At 49.1% G+C, this 20,269-nt stretch overlaps 6 protein-coding genes across 6 annotated transcripts; 1 reads left to right on the forward strand and 5 right to left on the reverse strand.

The window, feature by feature from the left end:
• Window positions 1–208: 208 nt before the first annotated feature.
• On the reverse strand, window positions 209–949 carry N7489_002910 (uncharacterized protein; the record flags this gene model as incomplete). Its single annotated transcript, XM_056708665.1, has 1 exon — window positions 209–949. The coding sequence occupies one exon, from the start codon at window positions 947–949 to the stop codon at window positions 209–211; it is 741 nt and encodes a 246-aa protein (XP_056572967.1).
• Window positions 950–1,801: 852 nt separating this feature from the next.
• On the reverse strand, window positions 1,802–3,770 carry N7489_002911 (putative YT521-B-like splicing factor; the record flags this gene model as incomplete). Its single annotated transcript, XM_056708666.1, has 4 exons — window positions 1,802–2,287; window positions 2,345–2,955; window positions 3,045–3,656; window positions 3,713–3,770. The coding sequence occupies 4 exons, from the start codon at window positions 3,768–3,770 to the stop codon at window positions 1,802–1,804; spliced, it is 1,767 nt and encodes a 588-aa protein (XP_056572968.1).
• A 4,021-nt stretch (window positions 3,771–7,791) lies between these two features.
• N7489_002912 (putative ARF GTPase activator (Csx2)) lies at window positions 7,792–11,310 on the reverse strand (the record flags this gene model as incomplete). Its single annotated transcript, XM_056708667.1, has 4 exons — window positions 7,792–9,103; window positions 9,152–11,001; window positions 11,062–11,192; window positions 11,247–11,310. 4 exons carry the CDS (start codon window positions 11,308–11,310, stop codon window positions 7,792–7,794), a joined length of 3,357 nt encoding a protein of 1,118 aa, XP_056572969.1.
• A 594-nt stretch (window positions 11,311–11,904) lies between these two features.
• N7489_002913 (C2 domain protein) lies at window positions 11,905–13,797 on the reverse strand (the record flags this gene model as incomplete). Its single annotated transcript, XM_056708668.1, has 2 exons — window positions 11,905–12,973; window positions 13,028–13,797. 2 exons carry the CDS (start codon window positions 13,795–13,797, stop codon window positions 11,905–11,907), a joined length of 1,839 nt encoding a protein of 612 aa, XP_056572970.1.
• Window positions 13,798–14,274: 477 nt separating this feature from the next.
• On the reverse strand, window positions 14,275–17,161 carry N7489_002914 (DNA repair protein RAD16; the record flags this gene model as incomplete). The annotated part of the gene is made up of 2 exons (XM_056708669.1): window positions 14,275–16,230; window positions 16,283–17,161. 2 exons carry the CDS (start codon window positions 17,159–17,161, stop codon window positions 14,275–14,277), a joined length of 2,835 nt encoding a protein of 944 aa, XP_056572971.1.
• A 33-nt stretch (window positions 17,162–17,194) lies between these two features.
• On the forward strand, window positions 17,195–19,866 carry rad7 (uncharacterized protein; the record flags this gene model as incomplete). The annotated part of the gene is made up of 5 exons (XM_056708670.1): window positions 17,195–17,202; window positions 17,943–17,970; window positions 18,019–18,561; window positions 18,621–18,786; window positions 18,839–19,866. 5 exons carry the CDS (start codon window positions 17,195–17,197, stop codon window positions 19,864–19,866), a joined length of 1,773 nt encoding a protein of 590 aa, XP_056572972.1.
• Window positions 19,867–20,269: the final 403 nt, after the last annotated feature.

Consider the following 20,269-nt stretch of genomic DNA (forward strand, 5'->3'; position numbering starts at 1 on the left):
TGAATCATTTTGATACATATTCCACCTACTTGCAGAAAGAGGAAAGAGTCGGGAAGACACATCGAGAGGATGGAAACCCATGATTGATACAAGTCCGTCAAGACTTTTGGCGTCAAATGCAGAAAAAAGTAACAGTTAAAAAGAAAAGAAGCCAGAGGCCCAGTAGCATCATGATATACTTCCCTTGAAAAGTGACCAGGACTAATCTCTAATCCATAAAGTCACCTCTCAGGATCTTCTCCTGGAAGAAATCCGGCTTATTCTGCTTAGGCTGACGGGGCATTTCCCGGCTAGGTTGCTCCATAGACGCGATGGAAGCGGCACGCTGGTGACCGCTGGAACGTTGGGCTGCCTGTGGGGAGACGGGGCCGCCGAGGGAAGGGGCACGCTCGGCACGGGAGCGGAGGGCCTCTGACCAGTTAAAGCCTTCGCCTAAGGGTCGGCGTGATGCGTTAGATCTCTCATTCTGAGGAGAGGTTGAAGTACTTGCGGAAGATCGGGTAGTAAGGATGGCTGAGCCAGCCGGAGGGGAACGGGGCTGGCTAACGGCAGACGGAGGGGGGTAGTTTCTACCATTGCCTATGCTTCCTGCTCGAGCATCACGCAGGGCCTGTGCACCAAAGGAGACACGTCTCCCGAATTGCGAGTTGGGTGAGGTTCCTGTTGCTTGTTCTTCCTCGAGAGCATCTTCGGCCGGGACGTTGGAGCCCATTGAGCTGGATAGGCTGCCCCGACGGAAGTTACGGTTGCCACTGAAAGGGGATGTCTGGGTTGGGGAACCGGAGAGGCCAAGCGTGGTGATTGACAGCCGACGCTGGTTAGACTGCTGGTTTGCACTCTGGGCGTTGGGTGGGTTGCTCGGTTTGGAGAAGATGTCGGCGATGGAACCACGACGTCGACGGTTATCCGCTTGTGGGACCGAGATGGGGGAGGTGGGATCGTTGGACATTGTCAGATGAAGGAGGTTCTGAGCTGAGAGTTGAAAAATGTGGACGGACTAGCCGCCCTTTTCATAGAATAGGGGTTTGGAGAATGAAGCAAGATCGAAGTGATGAGATTGTGTCTCAGCACTTGAAAGGGAGGGGGTGGTATGATGGTATGATGGTCGGGGGGGAGGATCTTGGTTTGATGAAAGATTGGGAGATTGGAAGATGTCAAATGTCAGATGAAATGAAAGAGGTATGGAGAAGAAGTTAGAAGAAGAGGGAGAAGAAGGAGAAAATGAAGGAAAAGGGAGAAAAGGGAGATATACGAGTTCACCGAAGAGCAGAAGAGAGCTAAGCATCCGATTATCTGGGGAAAGTGGCGCTAAGTGGAGAGTGGTGATGTCGACGGGCTGACTAAGCGTTCGTTTAAGGGGGCGATTGGGGTTATTATTGGTCTGTCGGGGCATTTAGTCTATTAAGCTATCAGTTTATTGGTCTATTTTAGTGTAGTTTATTGGAATTGGGTTAGAATAGGTAGGTTATATAAGGATATTCTATATATACCTAGGTACACATATATACTTAGGATAGGATACATTGGATACATATCATGGTGACTTCATATATAACAGTAAAATTGTCCGGTTTACAGAAAGGGGGGGTATCAGAATGAACGCTAATCCCTGCAGAAAGAAAACAAAAAGAGGGGAAAAAGCATTGTTCAAATAAAATCAAATATGGACGTACATCGTGTATTTCTCGTTTCCCATAAAAAGTGTTGTTGGTCCATGGAAGGGATCTCCGTCAATGTCTTTATAGGGCTATTGATAACAGAGTAGATCATCCCCAAACATCAGGATAGCCAACTCAAGGCATCAAGGCAAGTGAAACAACTGAATCAGTTTACGGCCAATCGTCGGCTCGATTTCAGTGCCGTCACGAGCGATTTTGATTTCTCGATTCGCATTCCAGGGGTTACGGAGGCCACGGGTGCGTTGAAAGGGCACCCGCTCCGTCGAAATCCATTGAATGCGGAACGGTTTACCAAAGGTTTGACCTTCCTCCGGATCCTCGGGCTCGGCGCTCTTCTCGCTGGCGTCGTCGTTCTCATCCTCCGACGACTCAACTTCCCAGAAGATAGTTCCCCGAACTGAATCATCAATGATTCGGCCTTGCGGCGCTGTCGAGGTCGCCGCTGTGAGGGTCACGTCGAGCTCGTCGGGCCCGGGTGGGGGTTCGGGCCGGGATGGCATCTCCAAGGCGAGCTCTTCATCGTCGCTGATCGGCGACATCATACGTGCGTATCCAAAATACTCGCCAGATTTGTTGGCGGAGAAAATTAGATAGACGTAATCAGTGGTCTGGGCAAAGGTCAATCTCGGGTTATTACTGTATGATGTGCATAAGTCTATACTCACCTCAAAAGCCTGATTCATCGCCGCCTCGTTGTGAGACTGCGTAGCCCAGATGCCACTTTGCTTGCTCAGCTCGAGATCCTCCACCGTCAAGCTTTTGACAATAAAGTACCGATCTACCAGCCGGGCCGGGGGCGGATCGTTCCCCGTGACAGGCGCTGCCGAGCCGAGCTCCGGTGCGATTGAATCGCCCTCACCCGGGTCCGCAGGTGTAGCAGTAGCCGTAGCCGTAGGGATTTCCTCCAAGCGTAGTGGGAGATTATTCACGGAACCTGCCACACCTACAGATCCAGACCCCGGAGCAGTGGAACTCTTTCGCAATCGGCAGACAACCCGCACGCCCTGAAATCGAGACTCGTGGAATCTCGCCAACGCCGCGGCACAGGCGGCAGCCGACTTGTAGTTCACGAATGCACAATTACTCTTGGAGATCAGGAACACACTCTCGATGTCGTTTGTTGCATCTTGTGAGAAGTGATCCTTGAGATCTACGACATTGGCTCCTGGGGGAAGATTTCCAACCCACAGCGCATGGCCGGATTGCTTTGGCTTTCGGGGTGGTCCTCGTGGGGTACTCGGAGCGGTCGGAGTTGGCTGCGACGGGGAACTATTGTCTTTAGATGAGTTCCAGGTTAGTAACGGTTCCAAAGTGAGAGGGGTTTGAAAGGAAAAGGAAAAAGAAAGAAAAGAAAAGAAAGCTCACCGGAGAGGAGCGGCTGGGGTTTGGGCTGCGCTAATTTCATGGGATTCGATCCATCCACGATGGTCTTTGAAACGTCGTATTCCAGATCCACCCGTTTGTCTTCTTTGTGCAAAGGGCCTGGTTTGGGTGGTGAGCTCGTGTTAGTACGGACTGGAGATGCAGCCTGGGGGATTTGGCCGGTAGGAGTTACTCCATAAGGGACACCGTATGGCGAATGAGGGTAATAGCCATATGGAGATATTTGCCCGGGACTGAAGTTTTGTATGTTTTGCATGTTCTGCATGGTCTGCATCTGGGTTCCATGTGGCTGGTAATGAGTCCCATGTTGAGGGCCCGGATACTGAGGGATCGCATATGGCGGATAAACTGGGTAAGGCATGCCGTACATGCCTCCGGGGTTGTGTCCATACGGAGCCATGGGCATTGGATACATCGTGCCTTGCCCTTGGACTGCTGGGTATTGATGCATTGGCTGATGAGTATAGCCTTGTGAATGATGGCCTGGGAGGGAGTATCCCATGCCCATGTTTAAGGGAGAAGGGGCGGTCCCATATCGAGCTTCTGCGAAGCTGGGATGGTGTCTGACATTGGGAGGCGCTGAAGCAGGTGCACCTGCGAAAAGATCTAGTCAACAACAGTTTGGGCAGATTTTGAAAAGACGGACTAACCCTGTTCTGATATCGGGGCTGTCCCGTCGGCTGTCTTGTCTTCAGGAACATTGCCCATGGGGGCCGTTGATGAAGTTTTCCAATTGCAAGTTGAAATTGAAACTACAAAGCCTTTAGTGTCTGTAAAAGAATAGACACATTCTTACTCGACATATTCCTTACCTATAAGCCAAGTAGCCCGAGGCCACTTTCTATGAGAAATCCCACAGATGCAAGTAAGACTTCCCCAAGAAACCGATAGAAATGAAAGGAACAGAAAGGAACAGAAAGGGACAGAACAGAACAGAAGTAGAAGAGGGGCAAAGGTCAGATCCAGAAGAAGAAAAAGCTCAAGCTATACAAGTCAGTCTGGATCGAAAGGAAATATGAAGAGAAGGTGTGTGTGTGTGTGCTGATGGTAGGAAATTGAAAGGGGAGAAAAAGAGAAAAACCCCCAAACACGCACTAACCCCCCTCCTCCCAGGCCATAAACCCCCCAAGCTCACAAAAACCAAGGTGGGACAATAAGATATACAATATATGAGGGATTCTACCGTACAGAAATGTGGGATTAGGCACAAGAGATAGGGGGGAAGCTTAAAGGCAGACAGCAGACAGGAGCTAAGATATCAGAGGAAGTGCTAGTAAAGCCGAGAAATACCAGATCAGGTATGAGAATACGAAATCATCAACATACCTAGTACTTTTTGTGTTGTGTTACTTCTAGACAAGGGGGGTGGAAATGAGAGAGCAAAAGACCGAGAGGTGAGGGCATGGGAACAATCGTGTGAAATAGGAGATAGATAGATAGAAGTAGGGCAGGAAAAAGAAAGGAGCCCAAAGGGAAAAATGAAGTTGACGATGTTGAAGACTCGAATGGGGGGGGGAATTGAAATCAACTCTCTTGGCAGGTGTGGTTATGTCAATGGCTTATAACGTATGGAGATGTACCTACCTAGGTGGGTACCTACCTAGGTAGGTATATATTGAAGATGAATTATATCAAAAAGAACCTTGGAAATAAGAAAATAAGGGTATATTGTCTATCATATATACAGCATTTAGAGCATTTATAGCGACTCGAAATAATCGAATGGCTCTACAACATACATCCACATCAGATAAGAGGATTATACCCGGAAAACATATCACGCAGACTAAACATTTTTTCTCTTTCCTCTTTTTCTTTTCTTTTCTTTTCTTTCTTTTCCTTTTTTTTTTGGCGTTCTGTGATGGGAACCTAGGCGGGGCTATTGCAATTGGGGTATATATTATGTTGGGGGGAAAAAGGGAAAAAGAGAGAGGAGCCTCTTTGAGCCTGGACCAAGTCAGAAGCAACAAACAGGTTTGTCACAGGGGAAAAAAGGGTCAAAGCAGAAAAGCAGAAAAGCAAAATGAGACACGGCCAATGCCAACGTACATATGGAAGCTGTACAACGGTACAACGGTCTGTATATGATACGTAATGACATGCCCGCAAGAGGAAAGTAAAGACCGAGTCTGGGTACACTCCCACTAGGCTCGATCATTCCATGATAATGGATGGTTCCAAACCTTTCCCAAGGGAAGACGTGGATACCGTACAATGTTGTATATTGTACTTCAGTATTCCGAGCTCATGCCGATTCCAGGGGCGAAAGGGACATGTGCTACTGTATAGCATGAGCATTGCCTGATCCTAGGCACTAGGAAAAGCCTCGGCGATATATTGTGTACTTTGTACTCCGTAGGCAAGGTAGTATTGACCTCTGGCCTCTGGCTGTTTCATAGTATATGTCGTGGATACATACTGTTAGGGGATCGAATGGAGGGAGAAAAGTAAGACATAAACCCATCAAATGGTAGGGTACTCCGTACTCTGTACAACATATATCCTCCCAGAATGACCCAGTAGAGAAAAAAAGGGAATAAAAGTGACCGAAAGGAGCCAATTGGAAAAAGGAATCAACACAGAAAACGGCGAAAAGGGTGAAGAGGGACCAAAAAGGACCAAAAGGAGACCAAAAGGAGACCAAAAGGAGAAAAAAGGACCAAAAATGAAGTCGGGCGGGATCCACTCGGTTTCTCCGGCATCTCAGCCCAGCCAATCAGAGGGCATCAAGCACTACGGGGATACTAGGTAAATAGGTTGTATATATCTCTCCTATTTAGCCTATTTAAAAAAGAAAAGTACTCTGGTCTCATTGGCAATAGCATGTGTTTTTATGTTGTACATACAATACACTATGGAAAAAAAGAAAGTCATATATATAAGGTCCACTGCAATATGACTGAGTGGGATAACTGGAGAATGCCACGTTCCTACTCTATACATCGATATACGGCTCATAGTACCATAGAGATAAGAAATTAAGTACGGCTCAGCTGTGCCTTCATTTATTAGGTAGCATATATATCTTGTACAAGGCATACATACCATACGCTGAAGGTATACAGAGTAGAGAGATAGTCTGTTATAGTCACTTTTATTGGCCGTCAACTCCCGGACTATTTCTCCGAACCAGACTATCTAGGTACACTCATATAACATAACGTATACGGAGTACCGTACATTGCATCTTGCATATCCAACGAATCCACTCTCAATATTCCCCTGTCACCTATATCCTTTGATACTATCTCATCCTCTATGAAGTATACTTCAATTGGACTATAATCAGGGAGAGTTCCCGAGAATGATAGATAGGAATAGGCAACCTAACTATCTACGATCTACAATATGTACAATATAGTACAATTTAGTTCCAATGATATACATTGACAACAGTGGCCACTATGTTGTACGCACATTGTAAGATTTTCATATCTCAAAATATTCCACTGCCTTCCATGCATAAGAAACCGACCAAGTCTGTCATTTCTTCTCGAAGTGTCTTCACCAGAGACGCCACATATGGATACCTTAGGCGTCACTATGGATCCCCTGACGTCATGGGTAATCCGCACATCTCCACTGACTTCTTGTCGATTTGAGACTCGAATCCTAACTCCACGGTGGATGTCATGGGGCTTGGACAGGAAGCGAATCACTATATACCAACATGTGAACTGGTCCCTATACCACTACTACAATATGACCGCAATCACCGGGATCAGCAGGGATCCGCATCTCCATCTCCATTGTTGCTTCGTATACAATTGATCGACCCTTCACAGCCACCTACGTCTCCATATCTCCATATCCGTATCGTAAGCCGAGAGACTTCTATTTTCATCTAGCAAACTGCAGGTCTTACCATCCCCGGCCACCGCTAGATGCCACAGCCCCACGGCTTTGCAGTTCTAGCTCGATGATCGTTGGGAGTATCGTCAGCTGCTGGGGTCAGTGGGGAGCCGTGGGCCACTGTTAGGTAACTTCGTTTCTGACAAAAGACGGTATAAAGCATGGAGAGTATCGGTGGCTTGTACTGTGTAGATTAGATATTTTGATATGGGAAAGTGGATGGCGAGGTGAGGCGAAGAAAAGGAAGCATGTGTATGCCGATCACTTATGTATGTTGTAGGTAGATGTTCTGAGAATCTCATGCTTGAATGGTGACGATTGATTGCTGCGATAATAGATTCTCCCTCAAAGCTCGATAAGTACAAGTCACCCAGAACGGATACACCAGAGCACAACTACACATGGTATAAAACAAATCATCAGAACACCGGGCAAAGGCAACAGACCCGACCCATATTTGAATTTGTCCTAGAAGACAATAAACCGTGAAAGTGGAAGAATAACCATCCAAAAGCAGGATCGACATGCCAGTACCAAGAATTGACACAGAAGAAGTGGAAAGAGAGAAAGAGACCACCGCCTGGCCCTCATAGGAAGTCAGAGCCAAAGAGCGAATAGGAAATATTCTTGACAAGAAACAGAAAGCAAAGAGCGGAAAGAAAACAAGAAAAAAAAAGTAGTCATCAGAGGGGAATTTTCATACGGAATCTCATTAAACACTGATATAATTACGATTAACGGGCGGCGCGGCGGATGTGCTAGACGGGGAATATAGACAAGATGAGCGCGGGAGGAAGCCCCTTATCGATCAATTCCAAGTGAAGCCACTTTTCCCGCAAAACGGGCGCCAGCGCTTCCTCTTTTGGAGAGCTTCTCTCTATCCTTGTCTCTGCTTTCTGCGAGAGTTGGAGTGTTTGACGAAGAGGAAGCTTCCTTGCTGCGGATAGTTGGGAGCGAGCCCAGGGTATCGTTTGCGGAGGACTTTCCGCCTAGCGGCGGCGGAGGCACGCTGAAGCCGGAATTCCGGGCGGTCCGTTGGCTGAGGTAGAGCTTGGCTGCGGGGGGAGAGAGGGATGGAAGGGGGTTGTGGCGGGATCTCGGCACCGTTTTGGACTAGCAGCTCGGCGATAGGGAACGGGATAGCTTTTGCGCTAGACCTGGAGGCGAGAGTGGTCGGTGGGGCGCCTGGGGACGCTGGATCGGCCGCGGCGAGGGCAAGGAAGGTCGCGTGAGTGTTGCGGGAGCGATCGGTTATGTTTACGTTGCCACGCAGGGCGAGGCCGTAGAGGACGCCTTGAATGTCGTTCTGTTTGATTGATGCGAGGAGCGTTTCATCAGGCGTCGCGAAGCGAGAACGTGGCGAAGGCAGATTCTCAACGTAGGCTCGATCTACATATTTCGCGGTGATGAATTTCAACCGCTGCTCTCGTGTGGAACTTGCGCTCGGCTTGAGAGTTTGATCCAGGGTCGCCTCCCAAATCATATTGCTGACGCGGTTGCCAATCTGCAGGAGAATCTCGACGATATCGTTCGAGAAGGAATGTACATCCAGTGTGAGAGAACGGATTTTGGATATATGCGTGCCCAGGGAGCGGTGGATCCCACTACATTCAATGCAGAGAATGATTCCGAGGTTGATGGACACCCATTCAACCTTGGACGATGATCCACAATCAGCACACCAGTTGTTGCCTTGGTCCGCATCCCGTACGACCTGCAGAAGTTTTGCAGGATTCTCTTCAAAGCTGTTGCTATCAGGACGGACATAGCCCGGGCGCGCACCGACTGTTGTTCGGCGAGTGACACCAGCGTTGCTGCCTGAGCTAGAGGACGAATAGGAGTGGTGGCCAGACACAGACGAGCTTTTCCCCGTTAAAACGGAACCAATATCTCGACTGGTCGGCGTGTCATTCCTAGATGCGGAGGCAGGTGGAGTCTCCTGGCCTTCGACCGCACTCTGCAGCGCGTTGTTGATAGATCTGATCCAATTGGACATGTCCTCCTCGGATGTGGCTTGGTAAATACGTTTGAACTGGGGCGTGATAACTTCGAAACAGAACCGTCGCTCCGCGTTTCGAGCTTCACGGACGGACGCCATGCGCAGATCGATGGGGTCCATGTGCAGATCCAGTTTTTGTTTCCAGTTGCTATACTCGGATAATTTTCCTTGATCCAGGACAATCCAGAACCTGACAAAATTAGAAGTTGGCCAACTATTCGTGCGCTTGTAAACTTACTTGTGCCATGCCTGTTTGTTGATCCCCTTTGGGTCGATGTGAGATCCCGGACGGGATAGTGCCCACAGGAGGCCTTCTTTCCGCTGTTGGCCGCTGGTTCGATCAGATCCAAGACTGTTCTGCTCCTCGAGATCTCGGATACCCTTGAAGCGATTCTGGCCCGCATTGCCAACCACTGTCGAGTTTGATGCAGGTGAACTGATCCCTGCGGCTGATGTAACCGATCCTGCATTTGGTTGAGACGAAATCGATGAGGTGTTGCTAATGACTCCTCGAAGCTGGGAGCCTGTGCTATCGGCCCTACCAAGCTCAACCTCTGTAGAAGGTCCACCGTTGGCAGTTCCAGGAGGAATGGTAGGTACACTCGTCGTACCGACCACTGCATCTGGCTCAAGATATGGGTTACTGCCATTTTCCAGAGCCCGGCGCTTCTCTTCGCGCTCTGTGCGCTGGAATTGGAACTCCTTGTCGGCCTGGTCCACCTCGTGAATTAAGGCATCCAGTTGAGGGGTCATTCCTTCAACCTTTTTGGCGGCCGACAGGAAACTCTTGGCCTGGCAACTTGCATACTTGGTGAGATGTGAGAGAACCTCTTGCTCTTTGCGACCTCCGTGGAGATCTTGCATAAACGAGGAGTAATCAAATCGCCTCAGTTCGAAATTCCGCCGCTTGGCTTGATATTTTGAATCACTCTCGGCACGCTTCTTCTCTTTCAGCGAATCCTGTCGCTGGCCCAAATACCGACTGACATATGCGTAATAGTCACGGCTCTCTTCATCCCAGTCCTTCTTTTTGGCTTCTGCTTGTTTAATGTCGTTATTATATAGCTTGACCAGAGGATCAATCACGAGTTTCTGAAGTTGCACTGTGTTGAGCTGCTCGTAGTTCAAGATCTGCCGAGCGATCTTCTCGAAGTAATGATCCAACGCAGGCTGAATAGCGTTTGCATTGGACGTGGACGCATCGTTCAACGAAGTTAGGAACGCCTCCATGGCCTCATTGCAGTTGGCTTGTGCTAGCTGCGCGCTCTCGGCTTTCTTGAGCACCTTTTTTATTTTGCTTCGCATGTTGCTTGTCTTCGACTCTAGCGCTTTCATGGTCGCCCGGAACAAGGGTCCATCTTCCACTCCGCTCATCTCATCGCCTGCCCGTGAATGTGGGAGGTCCACCTTGGCTGGTGGTGGGGGAGGGGGCACGGACGGCGGAGGGGGCGGGAGAGTCTTCTCAACTGGCTCAGGCGGAACGGTGGAGGGATTCTGGTGGGTGGATTCGGCATCGCTATAGTGAGATACGACAGATTGAGTTGATGAAATACGAGAGCGCGGGAAAACGGGTAACTCCAGGTTTGGCGATGAGATCTGAGGGCTCGGCAGAGGACGCATGGAATTGTGCACCCAAAAGGAAAAATGGGCGAGGGTGTTAAGACGGTTTGTTCTTTGGTCGTAGTCTAAGAAGCTGCAGCTGTTGCGCCAGCCGCCGCCCTTGTCCTCTGTTACCTTGGGAGGCTTCCATCTCCATGACCATTCGAACGACACGGACGGGGTGCCCTCAGTAGAGTAATCCCCAATCAACTGGACATTAGAGTTATTCTGAAGGTTAGGGTTCGCATGGAACTCTCTTGTGATCAGATTATCCAGTTCCTTCGAGTTGGATGCGTGAGCGAACGTGAGGCCCGTGAGACTGGTGTCTGCCACCTCGGGCATAGTCGTTGAGACACCATTGACAGAGTTCGGAGCATTTCCGGTCTGTGTCTGGCGAATGATAAAGGTGAAGTTGAAGACCAGCTCCTCGTCGTTCGACAGGCGCAGCATGAACGTCGGGATCGGAGCGGCGGATGGGGTTTCGGGGTCCTGTTTTGAGGGGTCTTGTCAGCTAGACGGCCCGATGCATCTAGGCTGTTGGGCGCGTACCTGAATATATTCGATCGGAGTATCGTCGCCGACATCGCGCTTGGCCACGAACCTCGCCGCAGGGAACGCGTTGGGGGATAGAGTCAAAAGACGACGTCGTGGGTTGCTTATCGTGACCGATGCGATGGAGACTGTTGGAATTCCATCAGTATGTCGACAAGAGTTTCAGTGAACTTTTAACCTACAGCGATTCTGATCCTTGAAAAACAAGTTCCCCGCATCGTCGAGGCGGCTGGCAACATTCCCCATGATGGCAAGGGATCAGGTCACGGCGCGAGAAAGGGACCGAAATAGCGGGACCAATTGGCCATCGACGGTCTGCGAACCTGCAGTCGGATGGCCTTTGTATTGCAGCTTGTAAAGGGACCGAGTAACCATTCAGTGAAGGTTGTTGTCTAAGGGATGTGTGAGAGCTCAAAAGGTCTGAAGGAGGGGGGCGAAAGTGATCGGATAAAATGCGCAGGCAACCACCCCCATATAGTGTCGTTTAGTGTAAAGCTTCTTTTTTATTTTATTTTGTATGTTTAATTGTTTAGATAGTTAGAAGTATATAATTTAAATTATCTTCTTTGGATCTTGTCTCAAAAGGGGTACATTTATAATACTTAAAAGACTTGGAACGTCTATGATATGTATGAACATAGCCTCACTTCCGACTCAAAAAAATACTATAAATACATCAAATGTATCCTTCTTATTGTCAAATTTATATTAATAGAAGTGCACGAAAACAGCGAAAACAGCGAAAACAGCCTGGTATCAATAAGATCATTCGTGAACGTCGTGAGACTCGGTTCCAAACCAGTACGTGGTCCTCGAAACCCGAGAATAGAAGAGAAACAGTCAAGTCACGAGTCGACTCGTCCCATGCTTAGGGTCAGTGGTGATCGCACCAGCCGAAACGGGGCGCTCACGGCTAGAGAAGTACCGATGCTTGTGCTTGTGGCCATCGGGCTTTTCATCCGCTTCTACCCACCGCATTACTTGTCCTCGTAAATCACGCATCTCGTGGACTCGTCGAGAAAGATCTCCTCGTTGCTTGGGTTGGCCACTGCGCTCGTTGAGCTCATCCTCATCCGAGCTAGAGATTGACAGTGAAGACGCGCTGCTTTGCTGTAGGAACGTAATGACATTGCCTGCGTTCTTCTTGAATTCGCGCTGCTCGTCCTTCAGATTTCCCATTCGTTCCGCATCCGCCTGGCAGTCCAGAGTGGTGACATGAAGACCGGGGAAGTTGGAGGACATAAATTCCTGCAGGAGTGGTAGCTTCTCCGCATTGGGCCGGTAGGTTCCACTGTCATTATCAATAAAGAGTTCATAGTCCGCTGGATTGGTCGAGATAGGGATCCCTTCTTCGGTTCGGTCCAGATCCTCGCCCTCATTATGGCCCTCATCTTCCTCCACGGGAAATTCGTCCGTCGGCACTGTGCTCGAGGCTGAATTCTCTGCATTCTCTGCGCGCTCCGCGCGCCCTTCGGGGGAGTTACGGCGATGGCGATGCTTGCGCCGCCGAAGGAAGAATTCACCCGAGTACGCAATGTAGATGGATACATCACTGTGCATGGTGTGCTTGCTCAGCATATCGATGCCAAATTCTTTGCCAGTCTCGGTGAATCGGAATTGTCCGTCCAAGGTGAGCACGTAGGTGAAGATCCGCCCGCCCTGGCCATAGTGCGCAAACTCCAAAAACTTCTGGGCGAGTTCACGGCAAGGCGTCTGGAAGGACCCATGCAAGGTAGTGCGATCGAAATTGTAAATGCGCTGGTGTTGATGATGGAGCGCTTTATGCAGGATACGCCCACGTAGACTCTGCGCCTGGAACATTCCCGCTACGAATGGCTTGAACTCTACATAGCGATGGTATAGCTCCGCAGGAATGGGGCCTGTGAGCTGCATCTGAATAGCTTGAAAACTATTGGGGGGTTAGTATATAAATGGGCCAGGGGGAACGGGAAGAAGGACACACTTGTAACGGCTAATGGACTTGCCACTGCCATCTTTGCTTTGAACCTGGTCTTTGATGCCAGCCAGCCGTCCGATCAGAGGAGAAAAATGCTTAAACCAATGGTTGGGACCAATGGTGTACATCTGACCCCCCTCCGTGCCAGGAGTCTTGCCGAGGCATTCGATACTGACCACCAACCAAGATTCCTTGCGATGACCAGTCGCAAACGCAGAGACATTAGTAAAGACGTAGACGCGCTTGCTCCCAAAGCGCTTTTTGACCTTGAAGGATTTTTCCTTGAAACCTGCCCAGTCCTCCGAGAGTGTAGGAACGTCGATGAAAGCGATTCCCAGCTTATCATCGTGGTCCGCGGGGTCCTCGTCCATGAGATGACATTTCAACTGGAATCCCGAAGCGGGGACGTTTGCGACGATCCATTCGCATTCCCACTTGGGGTTCATGTCCTTGCGTACGGTCGGGGTGCGGAAGCGCATGTCCGGGTCTTGCTTGTGGCGCGTCGGTAGGGCGACTACCATATGCGCGGAGATATAGGGATCGGAGGAGAAACTGCCAAAGTCCGCGACAGGCAGGTCCTCTGCGCGATGGAAAGTAATCTTGAGAGTGTAGCCTGGTGGGGCATGGGGAATGGGAGTGGCATCGAAGCCTCCGGCAGGCTTCGACTCTTCATTCATAGTGACCCGGTGATGTATCTTGTCAGCCTTCTCCACGAATTTGGGGCCATATTTGTCGATGGGACGGACAGGCAATGACCGGGGTTGGGAGTCGTCCATGGCCGTAGAACAAAACTCCCGGGGGATAAATATAAGTAAAACTAAGTAAGAATAGCCATATTCAAGGAAGAAAAGTTGGGAATTCACCGCAAGCTTTTCAGCCTTACAAATGGAAGTACCGTAAGACCTCCTCCCTATAGGGAAAGATGGGCGCAGGCAACAGAGATTATATCGCCAAGACTTTCCTAGAGAGGTACCATGACCTCATTGGACTCCATCTTGTGCCTTTTTTTTCAGGGGCACTTTTGTATAGATTTTATTTGTATTTATTATGTTGTACCTTGTAGTGGGATGTTTAATTTTCATCTATCAAGTTAACTTTATAACATAGCGAAGAAAAAAAATACTACATAGTACACATAAAGAAAGAATCGGTCGTAAGGTCATGGGGATCATAGGAGGGGAAGAAAAAGCCTTGCGTAAAGACCTCGGGACAAATGTGGCGTATTGCAGATCAATATGGAGATCATTGGTTCTTTAGGTTCCTCGGAAGAGGAACTGCATATCTTCTGGGGTCAGCTTTTCCAATGCTGCCGCCTGATCTTTATTTAGGGTACCCCGGATGAGGTTGGCTTTCTTCTCCTGAAGTTGAATGATTCGTGATTCGACCGAGTCCTCAATACAGAGTCGGGTGACCACACAAGGCCGCTGCTGGCCGATTCGGTGGCTGCGGTCGGCACTTTGCCATTCCGCCGCGGGATTCCACCATGGGTCAATGATGAAAACTCGGGATGCTTCCGTCAGGTTGAGTGCCACGCCACCGGCCTTGAGAGAGACTAAGAAAACCTCCACGTCGGCCTTAGTCATGAAATATTCAATGGACTTTTGCCGCTGTGCTGGGGTCATCGATCCATCCAACATAACGGTATTGAACCCGGCATGGCGGAGCCGCCACTCGACCAGTTGTAGCATGGATGTGAACTGGGAGAAGATGATGGATTTAGGGGTATGGCTTTTGCTTCGCTCCTGGAAGAGTTCGTAGAGGAGCATCTCAATTTTCGTGGACGAAGTCCAACTCTCCATGGAGATGCGGTTGATAATGGAATTCTTCTTGACAGACTCTTCATATTCTGCAAGAGTTGGTTGTTCCAGATCAATGGAAAGAGCGATATGGCACCGTGGGCAGTCAACATGCTTGCTATCATCCTGGAAAGACTGAATATAGTCCTTGGCGCATTGACGACAGAATTCATGACGGCACTGGGACCGAATGGCATCTTCGGCGGGCTCATCACAGACGCAACACACAGCAACGTTAAACCCTGCTTGTGCTTTTTTCTTCAAAATGAGATCGGGATGGTTTGCAACTTGGCGCATCTGCATAATCAATCCGAAGATGTTGGCATAGTTGTTCAACATGACACCCTCGCTGACATAGGTATCGAATTTCCTTGTCGAGTTCGTCATAATGCTGCGTGAGAAATCTTGCTCGATTTCACCGAAAAATTCATTGTGCAACGTGATACGTTTAGCTGGGAGCTCCATGGACTTTGTATGCTGTTGCTTCATGCGGCGGAGCATAATATGATCAGTTATGAGACGGAGCTTGTCGAGACCGTCTTTGCGTTGTTTTTGAGTTTTCCCCTCGATGATGGGGTTAAGAATCTCCTTGTTGAAGATCGAAATGTGCATAAACCCAGTGTGAGAGCACTCGGTACAACGTCCCTCTTTAGTCGAGGTCCACTGGAGTTGTTCGCAATCGCACTGCTTACAGAAGTAGCATGCGAATGGCTTGACTTGTAGAAAGCGTAGAAGGGAGAAGAACTCTCCGATCCGGTTCTGTACGGGTGTGCCTGATAGGCACCACTTGTAACTAGCCTCCAAGGCAAAACATGCCCTGGCAACACCCGTGGTACGCGATTTGATACTATGTGCCTCGTCAAGAACCAGGCGGTGATAGTGGACTGCGTGAATGACGCTGTCTGCTTTGACCATCGTTTCACCGCGCGAGAAGCCTTTCTCCTGCTTGCGGTAAATGGATTCGAGACTTGCATAGGAAATCATGATGACATCGTATTTGCGAATTTCAGCCGGCGTCAACCTTTTGACTTTCGCGTCGGAATTGTGATAGACCAAGACTTTCAGCTTGCCATCCGTGTATTCCTTGATTTCGGATACCCACTGCATCAAAGCGACCGGTGGCACGATGACGAGAGTCGGGTCAGGCTGGGGGAAATCGGACATGATGAGTGAAACTGCTTGAATGGTCTTTCCCATGCCCATCTCATCGCCCAGCAGACCACCCTTGTATTGGGTCTTTTCCTGAGCTATCATCCAGTTCAAGCCCTCCAGTTGGAATGGCTTGAGTTTGCGAGTTATGGACACAGGTTGCTTGGCTTCCTTTGGCTGGATAATCGGCTGCGCTTTGAGCACATCCCACATTGTACCAATTGTGGGATGTTTATTCACAAGGTTCTTTCGGTCTCTTTCCGCCTAGGTGATGGTCAGTCATATAGAAGTACGTATGAGGAAGAACCCGACTTACACGACGAGCTTTCCGATGCTCTTCCCAGGTTGGGGGCAGATCTGCTTCAGAGTCGTGAATATCGTCAAGGAGGCCTTCCCCCAGAGGACTGGGAGATCTGCCTTCTAGTGGATCCTCCGAGGTATCCGAATGAAGCAACTCTGGTGGCTCGGAGCTCAACGGAGACACCGGTCTAGAACCCGAGTCCGAGGCGTGTTCATCAATGAATTTGTCCACGGGCAAACGTTGTTCTGTTGTCGAGAGTGGGTACTCGTATTCGTCCATTTGAAGGGCATGGGCAAGAGCGGAATCGGAAGCCTCAAGATCAGCACCCGTAGGCCGTTTCGCCGTCCTTTTTTTGAAGGCATGGGCTAGTGGAACATCAGAGGCATCACCATCATCCTCAGCCAAAACAGCCGCGGATCGTTTTCTTCCTCTTTGGTGAGATGCTAGGGATAATGCGGTCGATTGCAGTTCCTTAACGCGATCAGCGGCATTGATACGCGCCGAAGTCTTGGTCGCAATCTTGGTGTCAGGTTCAGTAACTGCAGCACTAACGCTAGTAGCTGGGGTACTGTCTCCCGTGGACCTCCCAAGCGAACTCCGAGAATTGGAGTCACTGGAAGATTCATTTTTCACGGGCACGACCACTGCAAGTCCGCCTGAAGCAGAATTGTCTGGTGCCACCGAGTCCGATAGACTGACATAGTCATCCTCATCTGCCTCGGAATCTTGGATTACACGAGTGCGAGATCGAGAAAGGGATGACCCACCGGCTCTCAGAGGTCCCGATCGACTTGATCGACGGAGGGGGGATGAATTCCTCAATGAAGTCTCGCTGAATTGTGAATCGTCGTCTGAATCAGGGATTGTGGTTCTGGGTCTCAGATTATGCCTCATATTGAAACCGAGCAGATGTAGAGAGGTGACGGAATGCCAGGGTTGGCAGGGGGGAGGGGGGATGTGATAGGCTATAAAGATGGATTTTATTAGCCAGGTTTGAAAATATATAAGTGACATTAGGGGGGATGTACCTAGAAAAGCGCGACTTCACTTGTTTGTATTATGAATATGCGGCTTGCTAGAAGAAGACAGATAGGATGAAAAGAGGTGAAAAGTAGAGATGAAAATCAAATGAGATGAGAAAAAGTAGGGAAACCTTGGAAGAGATGAGATGAGGATGAAGTCGGAGGCAGCTGGTGCCTGAACCAGAAATTTTCCTCGGTATCTCCCGATTTCCCTTCTCAGTTTCTCTTCTTTCTTTTTCTTTTCTGAGTGGCGAATATTCATCTTCATCTTCATTATCAAGAGGACTCTCTTGATCTCTTCTGTGTATTCTCCCCCATTATCCCCCTTATGCCCCTTATCCCCCGTGTCTTATCTCAGATAAGACCGCGTTAAGTGAAACGCGAAATTGCCACGGGTCCAGTGACTCGGGGGTCCAGACCGTCTTTGAGGCTCAACTTGACAATTCTTCAAATATGTGAGTAGTCCTATATCCTATACTATTCTATTCTATCCTATACTATCCTATATTATAATATATTCAAACTAAGCAAAAAAAAGGACAGGAAGGAGACAGGCAAGACAACCAAGACAGTCAACTCGGCCTCAGGGCATTCGGGGCCCGTACGTTTTGCTTCCCTTCGCTTTATCACTCAGAGACTAACTACAACTCTAGGCGCTCTGCCTTGACTGACTATCTTGCTGTATGTTGATATTTCTCTACGTAGTGTGACTTGGCTAACTAGTCACAGTCAAATAATATCTCAGCCCAACAAATCCGCGATGATTGGGACCGCCGACAAGCTGAGGCACTGCGTCAGCCTGACCAAGCTGAACAAGAGTCATCCAATGCTGCTGAAGAATCTAGGTCTCCATCGGTCTTGGAGTCACCAGAGGACCCGGTCAAAAAGCGCAAGCGCCAGCAAGCCATTGCAAGGATAAAAAATAGTAAGGAATTTGCTAAGCGCAAGGCTCGCTTTAATGGTGATTATGATGATGAGGACGATGACGACGACCTTGCGCTACAAATCCACGAAGAAAAGAACCGACCGAAACCGGGTCAGCTGGCCAACTGTGAGATCTGCGACAAGCGTTTCACAGTGACTCCCTACAGCAAGGCCGGTCCAAATGGAGGCTTGCTTTGCATTGATTGCTCTAAGAAGCAAAAGGCCGATGAGAAGAAGCCCCCAGCCAAGAAACGTGGCCCTGGGATTGGACGCCGTCAGAATCAAGCTAATCTACTTGATGGGTTGACTCCTCATGGTACTCAGAGCCTGCTGGAAACCTGCATCAAGGTATGTCCATGGCATTTAGACTCTAGGACTTTGATCACGGAGTGCTAATCGTTTTCTAGAAAGTGGCGGATTATATCCATGATATTGAGGACTTCGGAGATTTGCCTCCGTCATTGCTGTTACGTCTCGGTCAGATCTTGTCCAGAAGGCGGGCCGTGACCTCACGGACTTTAGATCTGTTCTTACGACCTCAATATACATCCATCGACCTGTTCGACTGTGCTAGTAAGTCAGGGTTATTTCCCCCTCGTCGAAAGAAAAACTAACCAGTAGTTAGAACTCGGCACGGATGATTACCACAAGATCCTGGCTTCCATGCCTCGTCTAACAAGGGTCAACCTTCGGTTTACCACTCCATTGAAGGACCCGATTTTCCACTATATGATGGAGCGTGATATGGAGATCAAAGATCTTCATCTGGATGGACCAAACCTTGTGACCGATGCCTGTTGGCGCCAACTTTTCATGAAACTTGGTCATCGTTTCCTGAGTATCAAACTGTGGAACCTGGATTCTGCCTTTGATAACGAGACTGCTCGAGTGATGTGCCTTCATTGTCCCAATCTTCAGCGACTGAAACTGAAGTTTTTACACAAACTCGACAATGACATGCTTGAAGGAATTTCGACGCTCAAGTCCCTTCAGCATTTGTCGCTGCGTTTTCTGGATGAGACCGAGACTCAGACTGAGCCTCTCCTTAAAATCATCGCTAGCATTGGTCCCCAGCTGGAGACCCTCTCTCTGGAGGAATTCTACCTTGCCGATGATCGACTCCTACAGCATATCCATGAACATTGCCGTCATCTGACCAAGCTTCGTCTTACCCTCAACTCGACCTTCACCGATAAAGGTTTGGCCGCGTTCTTCACAGACTGGTCTAATCCGGCCCTTACCTATGTGGACATGAACTCCCTGCGGGACGTGGACATGACGAATCCCGCCGGTCCGGAGGAGCCTATTGGGCTTGCATCCGACGGCTTCGTTGCGCTTATGGAACATTCGGGCTCGAAGATCCAACACCTGAACATCGCATCCTGCCGTCACATTTCATACAAAGCGTTCGAACAGGTTTTCGCAGAAGGCAAAATGTATCCCAACCTCAAATATCTTGATATTTCCTTTAGCACCGTCATGGACGACTACCTTGCGCGGTGCATCTTCCGGTGCTGTCCGGCTCTTCAGAGACTGGTCGTCTTTGCTTGCTTCAAGATTCGCGACGTCCACATCCCCAGGGGACTTGCTCTGGTCGGTACCGTGGGAGCGACCATCAAAATTGACGGAATCACCCAGACCGAGACGATTTGAGTGATGCTACGGTGGACAGAACATTTCTCTCACGTAGTTTATAGCGATATTGCGACCTGAGCATATGGATGTGCCTAGATGTTGAAAAGAAAAAGAAAAAGCAGGTAAAACCTGGTTTCGTTTACAGCGGCCTCTGTCCTTGACAACGTAGGACCTCAATAACCTGGTCGACTTAGCACAGTATAATACCAATCCCCTATACTTTTAGATCTCTTTTCCTTCTTGACGTTGTAGCCAGAAGAATAAGCGCGGCGGAAAGCAGAGTTTCCACACAACGACTTTTCCATGGAGAATACGTGATATGAGGTATACCGGTTGCTCGGAACTCGCCGAATTATTCATATAAAGGACTTCATTCATGTATATTTACGCCAAACACCATAATACATGTAACAATAACCCA

This window comes from Penicillium chrysogenum, assembly GCF_028827035.1.
Source record: "Penicillium chrysogenum strain IBT 35668 chromosome Unknown utg000001l_segment0_segment0, whole genome shotgun sequence".
In the NCBI taxonomy this organism is placed as follows: Eukaryota; Fungi; Ascomycota; class Eurotiomycetes; order Eurotiales; family Aspergillaceae; genus Penicillium; species Penicillium chrysogenum.